Below are 19,093 nucleotides of genomic sequence, written 5' to 3' on the forward strand. Positions count from 1 at the left end.
AAAAAAATTTATAGTTTACTATAAATTTTTTAAAAGTAAATTAATTATTCATAATCAATCATATTACAAAAAATATGTGATATCAAAATCGGAAATAATGTTAAAGATTATATACACATATTTTTAAAAGAATTTAAAAATTGAAATTTATAATATTTGAATTATAGATTTTATAAATTTATATACGATGATATAAAGTAATTATTTTATAAAAAAATGTTCTAACTAAAACAATGACTTAAATATAAAAATAATAATACGTTCTTCTAAATAATAGAATAAAATATTATTCTTAATTAATAATATTATTATTTGTTTAATATAATTTTTATTATTTTAGTTTGAATAAAAATATATTTATTTTAACCTCGATTCTCACTGTGTTTACATATTTTATGCAAAATGATCAGTTTGCAAAAACAAAATTCATTTTATGTAAATTTATAATAAAAAATATATAATTTCTATAGTAAAGTAAATTATTATCCAACCTCTATACACTTCATAATTTTACAAAAACTATACATATAAGAAACTTTATGAATAATTTGCTCCCTTGTGTTGTTACTAATTATAAACATTATTACAAAGGAAGTATAATATGTGGTATCAATAGCGTATTCAATTAGAATAGATCTTTAAAAAAAATTTATAAAAATTGCTAAATGCATTCTTTATTTAATGATATCAATAAACTGCTTTTTGCCTTTATTATTTTATAAATTAAAAGATAAATTAGTAAAAATAAATTGATAAAAGCAATAAAACTTATAAAAATGTTTAGCACAAGTTTATAAGTTTACCAACACAAAATAATAATAATAATAATAATAAGTTGGTTCCAACTATTTATTTCGATACTTAAAAAGTAGTTATAATTCTAATTAAATTATTATTCTTATTAAAAATTCAAAATAAAAATATTTACTCTCATTTAATAAAATGATAATTTATAAATTATTTTTAACTAAACACATCAATTTTTATCAATCAATCAATCACTTATAATTAAGTTATAAAACTAAATTTTATCCTCCTAATTAAGAAAGTACAACTTAGTCTCATTAAATTATACTATTTTTGAGAAAGTTAATTTAAAATAGCATCAAATGCTACTTTCTTGATTTGATTACCCCAATTAAATAAATCTAATAAATTCAAAACTTAATCATTAATTGAATGAACTAGGTGAACTGCCACGATTCATTAACAAACCTTTTAAACCAAAACGATGGTGCTCATTCAATTATATATTCGCTCACCACCAAACCTATGGCTTGGAACTTGAAACGAGATCTCAAATCAAATTGAAACAGATTTTAATGTAAGAAAGTATAAAATTAGACTAAAGAACATAAAAAGGAATCTCTTCAATGTGTTTTAACCTCCAAAAAAACATGCGAGGAATGGGAAAATTCCTTTCCCTTCACCTTTCTACCATAAGAGAATTGCAGCATCTTAATTAAACCTCGCCTAACCTAGATCCTCATTTTTCCCCCTCCGAACCAAAGATTCTTAGAGCTCATCATGTGAATCATCGTCTTCCGCTGACTCACCACCTGGGGCTCCGCCAGATCTCTGATATACAGCAGTGATGATTGGGTTGCAAACCGCTTCAACCTCCTTAAGTTTCTCTTCATAGTCTTCTTTTTCAGCATTCTGGTTGTCATCAAGCCACTCAAGGGCTTCTTTTACAGCAGTTTCAACTTTCTCTTTTTCATCAGACTCAAGTTTGTCAGCTAGCTTGTCTTTGTCATTGATCTGGTTCTTCATGTTATAAACATAGGTCTCCAAACCGTTACGAGCATCAATCCTTTCCTTCACTTTCTTGTCCTCCTCAGCAAACTCCTCTGCCTCACGCACCATTCGCTCAATTTCCTCCTGGCTAAGACGACCCTTGTCATTCGTAATAGTGATCTTCTCTGATTTACCAGTGCCTTTGTCTTCGGCCTTGACATTTAGGATACCATTGGCATCAACTTCAAATGTAACCTCAATTTGCGGGGTACCTCTGTTTAGTCAAAGAAATAAAATGTTAAACTCCTAGCAAGAGAACTTGTTCAAAAAGATTTAACTTCGGAGGGACATAGACCTTGGAGCCGGAGGAATGCCAGTCAGATCGAATTTCCCAAGCAGTCTGCAATCCTTTGTGAGACTCCTTTCCCCCTCAAAGACCTGGTATTAAACAAGAAGCAACAGAGGTAAGGTTCAAGCACACAATCCATCAAAAGGCAAGCAAATAAAACAATAGTTATACCTGAATGGAGACAGTAGTCTGCTGATCCTGGTAAGTAGTGAAAACTTGAGATTTCTTGGTAGGGATAACAGTGTTCCTAGGAATCAACTTGGTCATCACCCCACCAACAGTTTCAATACCAAGAGTAAGGGGAGCCACATCCAGAAGAAGGATATCTGCATCCAGTATGTAACAGGGTCTATTGTCAGTCATAGGTCAACATTGTGGTCTTCAGTTCACAATAAGATAACATTATTTTCATAAGCAACGCTATTGTTGAGCACTAAATGAGAACCACTGAGCACTTACCTTTGGTTTCATCACCACCCTCTCCACTCAAGATGCCACCCTGTACAGCAGCACCATAAGCAACAGCCTCATCTGGGTTTACACCCTTGTTAGGTTCCTTTCCATCAAAATAATCCTTGAGGAGCTGTTGAACCTTTGGAATTCTAGTGCTGCCACCAACAAGAACAATCTCATCAATCTGGCGCTTCTCTAATGCAGCATCTTCCATGGCCTTCTTCACAGGTCCCATGGTCTTCCTGAACAAATCATTGTTCAATTCTTCAAAGCGAGCTCGGGTGAGAGGTTCAGAAAAGTCCACTCCATCAAAAAGTGATTCAATCTCCACACGGACTTGGTGCTGGCTGCTAAGAGCTCTCTTTGCTCGCTCAGCTTCCCTCCTGAGCTTTCCAAGGGCCCTGTTGTCCTTGCTGATATCCTTCCCATGCTTCTTCTTGATCAATTTAATGAAGTACTCCATAATCCTTTGATCAAAGTCCTCACCTGGAAGATAAAAGACAATGGCGAACATTCATTACATCTGAAAATTATAGCAATAAGATTATAAAAGCATGCATAGCCTAGTAATAATAGAGCCAAAACAAAAAAGTAACTGAAAATATGCATAGAAAATTCTCACCTCCCAAGTGTGTGTCTCCATTTGTCGAGAGAACCTCAAAAACACCATTGTCAATTGTCAAGATACTGACATCAAATGTTCCACCACCAAGATCAAAGACAAGAATGTTCTTCTCGCCTCCTTTCTTATCCAAACCATAAGCAATAGCAGCAGCAGTCGGTTCATTAATAATTCTTGCCACATTCAGTCCAGCAATAACACCAGCATCCTTGGTAGCCTGCCTCTGGGCATCATTGAAGTAAGCTGCACAATATACAGGAGGACAATATTAGTAAAATAAACTGATAGAACATTTGACTGAAACTTTTCTGACCAGGAAAGTATGAATAAAGTTGCACTAACCAGGAACGGTGACCACAGCATCCTTGATTTTCTTCCCAAGGAATGCTTCAGCCGTTTCCTTCATCTTGGTCAGTACCATAGCGCTGATCTCTTCAGGACTGAAGACCTTGGTCTCCCCATCCTTTATCTTAACCTGGATATAAGGCTTGCCATCCTTGTTCACAATCTTATATGGAACCAGCTTCATGTCCCTCTGGACCTCCTTGTCTTCAAACCTTCAAAAAGAGAAGCCACGATAAGCATACAACTCAGCAATCTCCCATAAACATAAACGTAGATTAAAAAACTGAGTAGAAATCCTTACTTTCTTCCAATAAGTCTCTTGACGTCGAAGATGGTCCTTTCGGGATTGACAGCTGCCTGGTTCTTTGCAGCCTCACCGATAAGCCTCTCACTGTCAGTGAAAGCAACCCATGATGGGGTAATACGGTTTCCTTGGTCATTTGCTATAATTTCAACATGACCGTTCTTGTAAACACCAACACAGGAATAAGTAGTGCCAAGATCTATCCCAATGACTGTTCCCAACTTGGTAGCTTCTTCTTTTGCAATGGAAATTGCAAAGAGACATCCTAAAATTCAGACAGAACTACGTTAAAAACTGGACAAATTCCAACGACACTGAACTTAAAACTATTAACTGCAGCGGCGTTAACAGGGAAATTGAAAAATATATATATGTATCATAAGTTAAGAAAGACGCGTTCATGATGGCTTTATATCAGCCACTACGTTTTAAATCAAGCACGCAATAACTACTCAGTCAAAATTCTTGAAAACAGGGGAAATCGACACTATTAGCACGACACATAACACCGTAATCGCATGTATCTTCAATAACCTTATTTATTACTGTAAATACAACAAACATGTCAAACATAAACAACTAAATCCAAACAGATCTAAAGCATTACTGAATCAGTCAATAGCTGAAAATAGCAATCAAACACTCGAAATCAAATCCGACCTGTGACAGTTATTCACTCTAACAAGAACAAACAACAAACGAAAATGAAACATGGAAAATCAGATCTGTGAAAAGCAACACTCACCGAACAAGACGATTGCTGATACAACCACTCCACGAGATCTCCACGAGCCGGCCATCGAGAGTAACTCGAGAGCAACTCTTCCCCCTTACCTTTCACTGTATCTCAGCTTCAACCTTCAAGCCGTGTGTTTGTGTTTCAATGATTATTGCTATTTTTGATTGCGAGTTTCTCTGCAAAATAGCGCGTGAGAGGCTTCAACTTCTTATAGAGGATAAATTAGACTGAGCGCGATGCCGCTTCTTTTGCGAGAAATGGAAGAGAAAGGAATATGTCATCTGTGATGACGTGGACCAATCAGTTTTCGAAATGAGAGAGTCCAGCCAATTAAATTGGTCCTCGTGTTGGTAGAATCGTGGCCGTTCATGATTATTGGACAGGTCTACGTGTCTGCCTTTCGCTCCCTTGCTTCCGTTTTGAAACTTCTTTAAACCCGAAAAACAATTTTCAGGATGGGCTTACTTTGTTTACAGACTAAGCCCAATTCCGATGTTTTCATTACGGAATGTACTTGTTTTCCAAATATATATGTATATACACACACGTAAATATATAAAGATATGTATATATATACAGTTAAATTTAAAAAAAAAAAAAGATTTGCGATTCGCCATTATACGATTCAAAACCAAGGTAGGGGGCGGGGAAAAGACGTGATTTTGAGAGTGGAAACGGCACTAGCACGACGCATGCAATATATAAATATATATAATCATAAAATAATGTTTGATATTTCAAATGATGAAAATAAATTAATTTGATTAGTTTAATTTTTTAATTAAATTTAATTATAAAATAAAAAATCGGAATTTTCTAATTTGTAATTGATAGCGGTTGTCGAAACCGTAAAAAATAAACCTATTAAACAATCAACAATAAACTTGTAGATAGTGACAATAGGGTCGAACCACAGAGAATTGACACCAATGATTTTTCTAATAATAACTAGGTCAAGTAAATAACAAGTAAATAAAAGATGAGGGTTTGATTTGATGAATTAAAACTAAATAGTAAAAGAAAGCAATAATTTAAAGATGAGTAAATCAATAAGAGAAAAGCTTCTAGTTGAAGTATGGATATTTTTCAGATTGTTTAGAATTGATCATTGATTCTTTAATACTCCTATTTATCTCAACAAATTAGTTTAGGATGTGGAAGACGCTTCTCACAATCCAAATTCCTCCTTAGTTCTAGTTTGATTAGAAAACGTTCGCTAATCAAACACTAGTTAACAAGTTGCCAAGGAACGTCCTTGGGGCCTTTGGCATCGAACAACTGTTGACTGCATTAAGACTTAGAGAAACCCAATTCTATCCTTGCCAACCGCGTGGTCAAGTTTAGATTATGCAATTTGATTAAATGTGTATTTGAACAACCTAAGCAATTACGGACCTAAATCATTCAAACAATATTACTTAAGCAATATAAAAGCAATGGGCCCTTATTGATTCTAAAAGCAAAGTAATAATTATGGAAAGCTCAAATTGCATAAATATTGATAATAAATAGAAGAAGTTTAACAATGGAGATTTAAATCTCCCAATTCATCACAAAATCTGAAATTCACCAACTTTAATTAGAAAAGGATGGAATTTAGCCACTCATGGTGGACAAAATCTCAAAAGAAAGAAAAGAAAAGAAAGGAAGAAAGCTGCTGTAATTTTCTGCAGTATTGCTGAAGATGGGATGATGATATGCTGGTTTGGATGCTGCCCTTATATAGCTGGAGAATCCCAATTCCAATTTGATTAGGGTTTTGGAATCTCAATTTGATTTGGTCTTCTTTGTAGTCTTTAATTCCTCTTTGGATTTTGTATTTGATTGAGAATGGAACTCTCTAAGTGAAGGGCGTGGCTCTTGGGACTGATCTTGTGGTGTTTGAAGTGGATTTTGACTTCTTTTCTTTGAATTTAGATTTTCTGCTCTTTTCCCGCCTCTGCTGTAAATTCTGCTGTCAAGGTGATTTGGGCAGTTTCTGCGAGTGATTTGGGCAAATCACTCGCCCAATCTGCCCCAATCGTTCTCTGGGATTCAGTCCAGTTTCTGTCTCTGTCTCTGCGAGTGATTTGACCAGTTTCTACGAGTGATTTGGGCAAATCACTGACCCAATCACTTTTGCCTGTTGCCTCCAGGTTTCTGCTTCAGCTTGATTTGGGCAGTGATTTGGGCAAATCACTGACCCAATCACTTTTCTGTCATTTTCTGCACTTTTTCTCCATTTTTCCAATTTCTTCCTTTTCTGTAAAAACAAGGTAAAAACCATAAATTAAGCTAAATAATGTGTAAATAAACAGTAATAAATATAATAAAAATGTGGCTAAATTATGCTCGATCAAATACCCCCACACCTAGCTTTTTGCTTGTCCTCAAGCAACAAATAACTTAGTCAATCAAGCTCCTTTTTCTTTTGAGCCTAAGTACCACTTAATCAGCCCCCCTAGACTCCTAAATTGAAGTATCACAGTATAGAGTACATGCACCAAGGTTGTTTCTTCTTTTCCTTGTTTCCCCTCACCTACCATGGTCAAGAGAAAAGTTTTTGACTCAATCATGCTTATTCTTTTATGTTAGGTTTAATGCAACCCCTAGGAGTGACTTGCCATCTTTTCTTCTCTCTTTCTCCTTTTTATTTTATTTTTATTTTTATTTTTATTTTTATTTTCAGCAGCACTTATTCTTATCCTTGCCTGAAAAAGTCACTAACCTTTTTACGCGATTGTGTACATGGGTGATACACCCCCGGTTACTCAGTTAGTTACTTGTTCAAGTGGCTACTAGCTCTGTTCATAGCTTATTTGGCCATTGAAACAGGTTTATGATTTGTGCTTTGTGCTGATTTTTCTTTTTATTTTCTTTTCATGATAGTTTGGGCAAATCAGCTCATAGGGAGTTACACTAACTTTGTGTTTGCATGTATTTGTATTTTTATTTCCCTTGACCTTAGCAAATTTAAGGATTCAATTCAAGATAAAAACTCCCTAAGTGAAGGTAACATACTGTGAATGATTCAATTTAGGCTTAAAGGGGTGGCAAATCAATGGAGTCATGAGACAAGGAAACTCTTTTAACTTTGTTATCTATGTTGAGTAGAGCAAAAGCTAAGACAAAATTTTGTGTGTGTGTGCAGAAAGTGTGAAAAAAATTTTGGTGTGTGCAAAAAGGGGTAAGAACAATGCAAAAAGAAACAAGAAGAAACAAAAAGAAACAAATAGAGAAAAAAAAAGAAACAAAAAGAAACAAATAGAAATTAAAAGATGATGGAATCAACGCAAATCAATGCAAAAATAACCTAACAATACCCCCACACCTATGACAAACATTGTCCTCAATGTGTAAGCATATATATAAAAAATTAAGAAGAAAAGGGAAAAAGACTTCCTGGCCTGTGGGTGATTTGGCCAGTGATTTGGGCAAATCACTGGTCAAATCACTATCTGTCACGGTGCTGGGCAGAAAATGGTCTACAATAGGTCCAGCAGGTGCTCCATGTGCTGCATCCTGTCTCTGATTCTGGTGAGATGAGCCTCCACCGAATGGTCTTGAAGTGCCTTTTATGTCCTCCAAGGTCCACCCAATTATTTTCTTGTGCTTCTTCAATACATCAAGGAGCTTTTCCTCTTCTTCTTGGCTGAGCTGGTTAGAAATAATTGCTGGAAGTGTATTTCCAGCTCCCAAGTAGACATATTTGAGGTGGCTGGGCAAGGGCTTCAGATCTGGTGTAGTTGCTGTCTGGGACTCTGCTTGCTGTCTGCTTGCTGATGGGGGCAGATTTGGTGTTGATTTGGGCAAATCATCTGGTGATCTGGGCAAATCACTATCTGTCAAGTCTGTCTTGTAATACCCGGCTAGACTCCGGTATCGGAATTCCTACCGTCCAGTGGAATCTCGAATGTCGGAGACCTCTAGAAGGGTAAAACCATGTTTTCATAAAATGTTTTAATGTTTTTTATGATTTTAAGTAAAGAGGAAATGAGTTTTTGAATAAAAACAACCTTGGAGGAAAACTCAGGTTCGGCCGCCGAACATACAGGCATTTCGGGTGTGCCTTAGGCCCCCGAAGGCATAAGTGAGGAAGTCCAGGTTCGGCCGCCGAACATGGCATGCATGCGGAGGCACGTTCGGCCCCCGAACGTGGCCTGGCCAGCCACTATAAAAGGGTCCCTTAGCCGAAAACGGGCGAGCTTTTTCCCCATTTTCGGCCAAGGTGAGCTCTCCGCCGTTCCTCACCAATCTTTGATGTTTTTCCTCTAGATCTTTCAAGATTTTCATTTGTTTTAACTTTGTTTTGAAGATTTGAGCTTTTGAGCAAAGTTTTGGAGCTTGGAGGTTCAAGAACCCAATCTCTCCCAACTCCGAGTTTAGGTCGTCTCTCTCTCGATCTTCAAGAGGTAAGAGCCGATCTTAAGCTCATTGCATGTTTTAAGTAAGTTTTAAGTAGATCTATGGGTTATAATGCATGTTTAGGTTATGGTTATGTTTATGGGTATAAATGTATGTTCTTGAACAATGTGGATGCTTGATGTGTTGTAGATAGGGTTTATGATGGTTTGAAGCCCCTAAGAGCCAATGTATGTATATTTGCATGATTTGAATGAGTTATATGCATGTTGGAATGGGAAGGAGAAGTTTTTGTGCAAAGGGAACCAAGTTTCTGCCCTTTGGCGGAAACCAGGTTCGGCAGCCGAAGGACTTTCGGCCGCCGAATATGGCTGGGGAGGCAGGCCTTTCGGCTACCGAAGTTGCCCCCGAAAAGAGACTTTCGTCTCTGTTTGGGACTTTCGGCCGCCGAAGGTGCCGCCGAACCTGCCTGGGTTTCGGCTCTGGAGGGACTTTCGGCCGCCGAAGGTGCCGCCGAACCTGCCCTGTTCAGTCTTCCTTTGCATGTTTTTGCATGATTGTTTAAGGTGTTTTTGGGGGTTTTTGGGGGATGTTTTTAGAGTTATGTTCTAGTTGTTTGGTCCCTCATTTGAGTCCACCTGTGTAGGTTCGGACCCGAGGAACCGAGGACCCCAGCAGTGAGTTCAGCTGCTTCTGAGTCAGTAGAGCTTCAGCCAGAGGTGAGTAGAATAAACCTTTATGTTTTAAAGCAAATGAATTATACAGTTGAGCATGTTCATGCATCATGAATGCCATGTGATGAATTAGGTTGTTTGCATTAGAAATCACGAATATGTTGCATTGCATTTATGATGTTGATGTGGATTGGTTATTGGATGATCCTTTAGTCCTCATATGATATGATGATGTTACGGCATGATATGGTATGGAAGTCCAAGTTGTACCCATTCTACGTCCCTGGCACTATGTAAGAGAAAGTCCAGGTTGTACCCATTCTACGTCCCTGGCACATTGGAATGTTATGATATGTTATGTTAAGAGAAAGACCGGTTGTACCCATTCTACGTCCCGGCACTTTGGAATGTAGGGGACTATTGGTGACAATACCATCCGAGATGTGATTTGTTGTGATGTGTTGCATTACATGATGACATGAGATTTTAAATGTTGTTTTCTATTATTCTGCTCACTGGGCTCTAGTAGCTCACCCCTTTTCCCTAATCCCCCAGGATTGCAGGTACAGGCTAGACAGAGAAGTCAAGAAGAGTAAAGTCTTATCTTTGTAATAGATAGAAAGTGGACATGATAAATCGTATAATGATGTAAAGTTGAATAGTCATGTTATGTATATAAATATTGAGGATTAGAAGTTGTGCTTGACCCTATGAATATTGTTATCCCTTTTAATACATGATCTTAGATGTTTATGATGTAGATGTAAACCAACTCAACTTATGATGTATCGCCCATTGGGGGCATTGATGAGATCCCACAGAGGGGTCAAGTTTATGATTATGATTATGTTTAGTGCATACACAGGTTGAGTTTGGTGTATGATAGAATGTATGAAAGAAAAGTTTTAATTTTTATGTATGTTGTTGATCATGTATGGGATTAAACAGGTTTACAGGTTACATGTCAGGCTTGCTACGGGTCCCGGCGGCCTTAAGCCGACCTGGGTCCTAGCGCCGGTAGCGGTCCGAATTTTCGGGTCGTTACATGTCTGCTCCAGTGACTTGGGCGAGACGGGGTCTGTTTGCTTAGGTGATTTGGGCAAATCATCCGATGATCTGGGCAAATCACTCTCTGTCAAGTCTGTCTACTCCAGTGATTTGGACAAATCATCCGCCACCAGCTGTGAACAGTACTCCATCTGGTCTGTATTGGTGTTGCTGTCCACTTCTTCTCTCCTGCAAAGACCTTCATAAAGTAAGTTTTTTTGATCAAAATCAAAAATTTCTTGACTTAAATCATCAATAACATCAAGGCCATAAACAGGAGAAACATCATTGGGGAATTTCATGGTATCATAAACATTAAATTTGATAACTTTCCCTTCAAACTCCATGGTCAATGTGCCATCATGCACATCAATTTTGGTTCTTGCTGTGCTAAAAAATGGTCTCCCAAGTAAGATGTCAGAGGTGATGTTGCCCTTATCCTCCTCCATGTCAATCACATAAAAATCTGCTGGGAAGACTAGTTGGTCAACTTGTACCAACACATCTTCTAGGACTCCCTTGGGGTAAACAACCGATCGGTCGGCCAATTGGATTACTATGCTGGTGCCCTTGAGTGTACCTGCATTCAACAAGTTAAAGATGGAAAGTGGCATAACATTGATTGATGCCCCAAGGTCACACATGGCCTTCTTTATCCCTATGTTGCCTATTTTGCATGAAATGGCAAACATTCCTCTATCCTTACATTTGGTTGGAAGTTTCCTTTGGATAACAGCTGAAACACACTCCCCCACACTTACCTTTTCATGTTCAGCAAGTTTCCTCCTATTGGTGCATAGCTCTTTGAGAAATTTAGCATACCTTGGTATTTGTTTGATAGCATCAAGTAGAGGTATATTGATTTCCACCTTGCGGAGTGTCTCAAGTATCTCTTTCTCCTCTTTTTCTTTTTGGGACCTTGCAAATCTCTTTGGAAAGGGAGGAGGTACCTTGAATTTCTCTGCTGGTTGCTGTTTCTGCCCTTGACTGGGTTCTGCCTGATCTGGTGATTTGGGCAATTCGTTTGGTGATTTGGGCAAATCACTGCTGGGCAGATCAGTCTGCCTAGCGACTGGGTTAGTGATTTGGGCAAATCGACTGCCCTGATCACTTTCTGGCAGAATTTCTTCCATGGCCTGTTTCTTCAATTTCTCAACCTTGCTGTCTTGCAGCTCTTTTCCACTCCTCAATGTGATGGCACTAACATTTTGTCTTGGATTTATCTCAGTTTGGGAGGGTAGCTTCCCTTGAGACTCAAATTTGCTCATTGAAGAGGCTATTTGACTCACTTGTCTCTCAAGACTTTGCACAGTATTTGCTAAATTCTGCACAATCTCTTCAAAAGGTGCATTGGAGTTCTGAGGTGCAGCTTGAGCTTGATTCCTTTGCTGGTAGCTTGGATATTGATTTCCCCTTGGATATTGATTTCCCCTTGCATAACTGAAATTTGGATGGTCCCTCCAACCTGGATTATAAGTATTTGCATAGGGATCATACCTTCTTGCCCATTGAAACCTCCAACAGCATTGACTTGCTGGTCCTCCTCTTGAAGGGATGGACATAGATCAGTTGGGTGGTTGTTGGCACATATTCCACATGGCTTGGGCTGCTGAATCTGCTGAACTTGTTGGGTTTGACCCACAACAAGGCTACGGACAGCATTGGTGAGATCAGAAATTTGGGATGCTAAAATGGATGTACTCACCTCATTTATACTCCTTGGTGGCAGCTCTTGGTCTCCAAATTGCTGAGAAGCTGCAGCCATGGTGGAAATTAATTCCCTCATCTCTCGAGGTGATTTTCTTTCAATCGATCCTCCACAAGCTGCATCAATAAACTTTCTCTCTGAGGGTAGCAGACCTCCATAGAAATACTCAATAAGAGATTGGTCAGAAATATCATGCTGAGGGTAGCTTGTGCACAACTTTTTGAACCTCTCCCAATACTCATACAAGCCTTCAGAGTGCTTTTGCCTTATGCCACTTATCTCTCGACGGATGCCTATGGCTTTTGAGGTAGGAAAGAATTTTCTCAAGAATGCTCTCACCATACCAGCCCATGATGTGATGGATGCGGGTGGTAAATAGAATAGCCATTCCTTGGCATAGTCATCAAGGGAAAAAGGGAAGGCTCTAAGTTTGATATCATCTTCGGGAATACCTTGGGGTCTCATGGTTGAGCACACAACATGGAATGCCTTCAAATGCTTGTGAGGGTCTTCATTTTCTAGGCCTCTGAATTTGGGAAGGAGATGAATCAGACCTGTCTTAAGCTCAAAAGGTGCTGTCAATGGGGGGTAATCAATGCATAAGGGTGCTAGGTCTCCTGCTGGTTCAGCTAGCTCTCCGAGAGTTCTTTCCCGTGGCTGTGGCTGTGGTGCTTGGACAGGGACAAGCAGATTCTCAGCTTCTTCACGGACAGCAGGTTGTTGAGCCATTGCTGGATTTTCTGCCATAGCCAGAAATTCAGTTTCTGGTGTAAATACAACAGTAGCTGGTGCGGTGAGGGAAGTTTCTGCTGGTGCAGAAATTTCTGCAGTAGGGGCAGTAGGTGATATGTGAGATGGCGTTACTGATGAAGATGCTTTTGAGGCTTGGTTCCTCAAGTTAGCTTGCTTCCTTAAGCTCTTGGCAGTTTTCTCAATCTCCGGATCGTAAAGAAGAGTGTCTTTACGGCCAGACCTGGTCATAAAGGGAAAAATACGTTAGTTAGATCAATTCCCCGGCAACGGCGCCAATTTTTGATAGCGGTTGTCGAAGCCGTAAAAAATAAACCTATTAAACAATCAACAATAAACTTGTAGATAGTGGCAATAGGGTCGAACCACAGAGAATTGACACCAATGATTTTCCTAATAATGACTAGGTCAAGTAAATAACAAGTAAATAAAAGAGGGGGGTTTGATTTGATGAATTAAAACTAAATAGTAAAAGAAAGCAATAATTTAAAGATGAGTAAATCAATAAGAGAAAAGCTTCTAGTTGAAGTATGGATATTTTTCAGATTGTTTAGAATTGATCATTGATTCTTTAATACTCCTATTTATCTCAACAAATTAGTTTAGGATGTGGAAGACGCTTCTCACAATCCAAATTCCTCCTTAGTTCTAGTTTGATTAGGAAACGTTCGCTAATCAAACACTAGTTAACAAGTTGCCAAGGAACGTCCTTGGGGCCTTTGGCATCGAACAACTGTTGACTGCATTAAGACTTAGAGAAACCCAATTCTATCCTTGCCAACCGCGTGGTCAAGTTTAAATTATGCAATTTGATTAAATGTGTATTTGAACAACCTAAGCAATTACAGACCTAAATCATTCAAACAATATTACTTAAGCAATTTAAAAGCAATGGGCCCTTATTGATTCTAAAAGAAAAGTAATAATTATGGAAAGCTCAAATTGCATAAATATTGATAATAAATAGAAGTTTAACAATGGAGATTTAAATCTCCAAATTCATCACAAAATCTGAAATTCACCAACTTCAACTAGAAAATGATGGAATTTAGCCACTCATGGTGGACAAAATCTCAAAAGAAAGAAATGAAAAGAAAGGAAGAAAGCTGCTGTAATTTTCTGCAGTATTGTTGAAGATGGGATGATGATATGCTGGTTTGGATGCTGCCCTTATATAGCTGGAGAATCCCAATTCCAATTTGATTAGGGTTTTGGAATCTCAATTTGATTTGGTCTTCTTTGTAGTCTTTGATTCCTCTTTGGATTTTGTATTTGATTGAGAATGAAACTCTCTAAATGAAGGGCGTGGCTCTTGGGACTGATCTTGTGGTGTTTGAAGTGGATTTGGACTTCTTTTCTTTGAATTTAGATTTTCTGCTCTTTTCCCGCCTCTGCTGTAAATTCTGCTGTCAAGGTGATTTGGGTAGTTTCTGCGAGTGATTTGGGCAAATCACTCGCTCAATCTGCCCCAATCGTTCTTTGGGATTCAGTCCAGTTTCTGTCTCTGTCTCTGTCTCTGTCTCTGCGAGTGATTTGACCAGTTTCTACGAGTGATTTGGGCAAATCACTTACCCAATCACTTCTGCCTGTTGCCTCCAGATTTCTGCTTCAGCTTGATTTGGGCAGTGATTTGGGCAAATCACTGATCCAATCACTTTTTTGTCATTTTCTGCACTTTTTCTCCATTTTTCCAATTTCTTCCTTTTCTGTAAAAACAAGGTAAAAACTATAAATTAAGCTAAATAATATGTAAATAAACAGTAATAAATATAATAAAAATGTGGCTAAATTATGCTTGATCAGTAATAAACAACAAATAAAAATTTTAATTTAATTTTGCAGCTAAAAATCGTTAGGTGCTGCCTTACTTTCCTTCCCTCTCCTTGCCGTTGGAAATTTTTAGAGATGCCGGCATATTTGGGCTATACTAAAGCCCAAATAACTTTTACACATTTGTTTTAAGACAAAATTTACAAGGTTATTGTCTGTTTGCTTTAATTTATTAGTATTGAAGTTATTTTTAAAATTGTGAAGTTTTAGGTTTAATTCTGATCAAATTAGTTATTAAAAAATTAGAGTGTGATCATTTAGTGCAATCAAATTATACAACTTAAAAGGTTGATTTGTTTAAGTGTAAATTCTCTTATGAAATAAATTCTCTTACGAAATTGAAAAATAAAATAGCTTTACTTTGTTAAAAGAAAATTTTATTTAAAAATTTTGATATTCATATAAATTTTTTTCTTAAAAAGTAATACTACTTAAAAATATTTTTCATATAAAAGAATAATTTAGTTTGAAAATTATTAGTTATGGGAATGTTGAATTCCACCTGCCATGTTTCCGAAAAAATTGGTTGCATTTACCATACATGGATTGCTGCTGTGTAAATTCATTTTATCACTTGGCATTCATTGAATACCTGCCAATTTTTTTTTATTAAACCTACTATACTTTATTCAACTACGATATCAATTATTTGTTTTTTTTTTTAAATTCATATGTAAGTCAAAATAAATAAATTAAAAGAATAAAGGAAAAGAGGAGAAAAATAAGATATCAAGTGTATTCTTGATGTTTGGAATTAGGATCTACATATATGGTAACTTTTTTTTTATGATATAATATGACACCATGAAATTGGCTTGATTCAATGAATACATCTTTATAGTATCAAAGCCAATTTATATATATATATATATATATATATATATATATATATATATATATTAATAATAAAAATGTTGAATATTTAAATGATAAATAGTAAGAAAACATAAAATTAAACCATCCAGTTTAGTTTTTCAACTTAAATAAAATAATATCCTATGCATTAATTAGCTCCACACTTATATAGCAATTTGTAAAAAAAAAAAAAAATAATTTTTTCAATATATCATACTCGTTAATCTGCCATTTATTATTTTTGTCAAAACCGATTTATCACCATTAATTTGATAATTAGAAGGTAACTATTTACAAATTATATATTTCATTGATTTTTCCCTATAAATTTCTTACTCATAAAACACAAATTGTATTAAAGAATATTTGCACCATAACTAGTAGCAATGTTAGAGAATAAGTCGGATAAGCAGCCTACCGCTCCAGCCATTGGAGTGAGGGAAACAAAGAGAAGAAAGGCGACACCATATTCACCATCAAAATCAATATCAGAGGTGAGAAACAACTCATCACCATCATCAAACCAGTCCCTCCAGATCTCATATTTGGTATTTTCACAAGACTTCCAGTCAAATCCCTCATCCGATTCAGGTGCGTGTCCAAGTTTTGCTCCATTACCATATCCCACCCATCATTTGTAACTGTGCACCAACCCTACCCCCGGCCAAAACCAGGTCTCCTCTTCACCTGTGCCACCAGACTCCAATTAGCTCAGACCTTCTTTGCTGCGACTGCGAGTCAGAATGGCGGCCCAGCCACTTGCTGCTTAATTGTCCCTCCTCGATTTTCTCGCTATACGACACAATCAGTTAATGGCATAGTGTGCATGGATTTTGGCATTTGTGCAACAATTTGCAATCCCAGTACTAGACAAGCTATTAGTCTCCCATTCCTTTGTCCAAAAACCTCTATCATTACTTCCAACACCTACTTCTGCGTAAACGTTTTAGGGTTCAATCCCAACAACAAGCAGTACAAAGTGTTGAATTCGTGGGGGAATTACAACTTGGGTACGACGGAATATAGGGTTTTCACATTAGGGACAAGAAAATGGCGACGAGTGCATGGTGGCCCCGCTTTCTTTGCTCAAAGAGAAAGCATTTGCATAGGTGGGATTATCTTCTTTAGGAGCTGGACGACCTTAGGAACCAATGGTGGGTTGGCAGTTCTAGTTTCTTTTGATGTCCAAACTGAAAGTTTTCGAGTAATTAATCTTCCTAGAGGTGCACCATACAATGTAGCTACATCTTCTTTAATTCAACTGAAAGGGCGTTTGATTATAGCTGATTATCAAATCGATAGTGAGGGTTACTGTCTGTGGGTGGTAGAGGATTACTGGAATGAGATTTGGACCCAACACTACGTCTTCTTCCCTTTATGTTTGAAGAAAACGATAACCGGACACAATGTTATTGTCTCTGGATCTATTGATACAGGTGAGATCATAATGGCACCACAATGCTTATCCGCACCATTTACACCCTTCTATGTGTACTACTGTAATTTATCAAGAGGTCATTTTATAAGTGTCAAAATATTTGGGTTGCCTGATTATGATGCTTTTGATACGTCTAGTAATAATGTCGCTATCACTAATTATGTCGAGAATATTCTGCCATTGTCTTAATTAATGTAACAAGCTAGCTAGTCATTCTTTATCAGCAACAAACTGTTTTGGCTTCAAGGATACCGCGGATAGCTGCCTGACTCTTACATGTTTGCTATGATTAGTTTGTATAGTTTAATTGCAAAACTATGTGGGTGTTGTACGAATATATATAAGCTGTTGTTGGAGTTTGCCTTCGAGTTCTGGTATTAGTATTATTATAATATATTTATATTAATCATTTTCTAATTTTACTAAATTTACGTTCATCTTAATGTTACTAACGTGGTACTAGAATTGAACTTATTAAAATGCGATTTCTTCATTGTTTTAAATTAATTAGCTTTATTCAATGTGTATTTCACATTTTTATATTATTTATGAATTATTTATATATATTTATTTATAAATTTAAATTATATAAAATTTAACTATAATAGTAGTAAGAATTTTTAACTTTGAACCTATATAATGTCTCAACCTTATTCCAATAATTTAATATTTTAATAATTTTTTATAAAATGTATAAATTTATTGATAATACTTATTTCAATTATTTAATATTTAAAAACATTTTTTAATAATTTATTTTATATTTAATTATTAATAATAATAAATAATATAATTACTGGATATTTTATTATAATCTTTTAATGAATAAGATGATATTGTTATTTACTCTAATTTTTTATAATTACGATTAGACTAGAGGAAAGGCATGACTAGCAGGTGGTTTGACTTTTTCTGTCCTGTATACACATACTTTATCATAATTTATTTTTTCTGCATTTTTCGATAATCACTGAATGATCTCTCAAGTCATCTTAACAGATTTTCTTGAAAACAACTCCTTATTCAGAAGATTTTGACTTTACAACTCAAATTTATTTATTGAAAAACTTTTAGGTCTCGATCTCAATCTCTTAATTTAAATTTATCTATAACAAACGATAATGTTAGAAATTTTGAGAAAATTCAATAAGTGCCATCATTTGACGGTTACTGGTACAATATAAGGCGCTCTCATAATAAGAGATCACAACAGTGTGATATGGGCGATCATTTATAGTCATCGTTGAAGGTCATTCAAAATATTTTTATATTTAATTTTATATAATTAAATTTAATTGTTGTTATTATTATTATTATTATTTATTAAATTAAATTTATTAAAATAATTATGTTGACTATTATTTTTTTATTATAAAATTTTAGTTATTGAAATGTTATGAATTAATTGATAAATTAAAATTTTAATAAATATAAATGACTCAAACTATTAATTTATTAAAATTTATGAGATTTTAATAAATTTTAAAATGTATAGCAATTACATATATTAAAATAATAATTAAATATATTAATATTATAATTTTTTAAATATTTCCAATGATTACCTCCCATAAATTTCCGAGAGGTAATAGTTAAAGCCTTCAACCTAGCGCTTCTTTAAAAACTGCCAGGCTGAGCATTTAAGGGCTAGCGCTTCGTTTTAGTGTTTGTTGTGGGAATTTTGACTATTAAAGTTGGACCAATTGCCCAATTTTTTCTTTTTCAATTCTAAATATGCAAAAATTCCTAAGAAAAAGTTAAATTAAAATTTTATATTACTACTTAAGAAAATAAAAATTAATTTTAATAATTTAAAAATAAAATTATTCTCTCATTTCTATATTATAAAATTATCAGGAGCATTTTTGCTAATTTTATTATTTATTTTCTTCTCTTACTTA

General features: G+C 35.8%; 2 protein-coding genes across 2 annotated transcripts; one reads left to right on the forward strand and one right to left on the reverse strand.

Annotated features, from left to right (window-relative positions):
* Positions 1 to 1,297: 1,297 nt before the first annotated feature.
* On the reverse strand, positions 1,298 to 4,768 carry LOC110608990 (luminal-binding protein 5). Its single transcript, XM_021748281.2, has 8 exons — positions 4,556 to 4,768; positions 3,808 to 4,075; positions 3,504 to 3,718; positions 3,162 to 3,404; positions 2,546 to 3,025; positions 2,258 to 2,412; positions 2,093 to 2,175; positions 1,298 to 2,011 (listed from the first exon to the last, which is right to left on the reverse strand). Exons 1-8 carry the CDS (start codon positions 4,608 to 4,610, stop codon positions 1,516 to 1,518), a joined length of 1,995 nt encoding a protein of 664 aa, XP_021603973.1. The 5' UTR covers positions 4,611 to 4,768; the 3' UTR covers positions 1,298 to 1,515.
* Positions 4,769 to 16,140: 11,372 nt separating this feature from the next.
* LOC110609874 (F-box protein At1g30790) lies at positions 16,141 to 17,381 on the forward strand. Its single transcript, XM_021749699.2, is given in 2 exon segments — positions 16,141 to 16,275; positions 16,278 to 17,381. Coding segments are annotated over 2 exon segments (1,239 nt in total).
* The last annotated feature ends 1,712 nt before the right edge of the window (positions 17,382 to 19,093 follow it).

Source organism: Manihot esculenta, chromosome 2 (genome assembly GCF_001659605.2).
Source record: "Manihot esculenta cultivar AM560-2 chromosome 2, M.esculenta_v8, whole genome shotgun sequence".
In the NCBI taxonomy this organism is placed as follows: Eukaryota; Viridiplantae; Streptophyta; class Magnoliopsida; order Malpighiales; family Euphorbiaceae; genus Manihot; species Manihot esculenta.

Excerpts from the sequence above, each read along its gene's own strand:
- LOC110608990 (XM_021748281.2), bottom strand. The coding sequence starts at position 4,610 with ATGGCCGGCTCGTGGAGATCTCGTGGAGTGGTTGTATCAGCAATCGTC. Across the intron at positions 4,076-4,555 it reads ATCAGCAATCGTCTTGTTCG|GATGTCTCTTTGCAATTTCC; the intron begins GTGAGTGTTGCT and ends TCTGAATTTTAG. Across the intron at positions 3,719-3,807 it reads AAGAGACTTATTGGAAGAAA|GTTTGAAGACAAGGAGGTCC; the intron begins GTAAGGATTTCT and ends CTCTTTTTGAAG.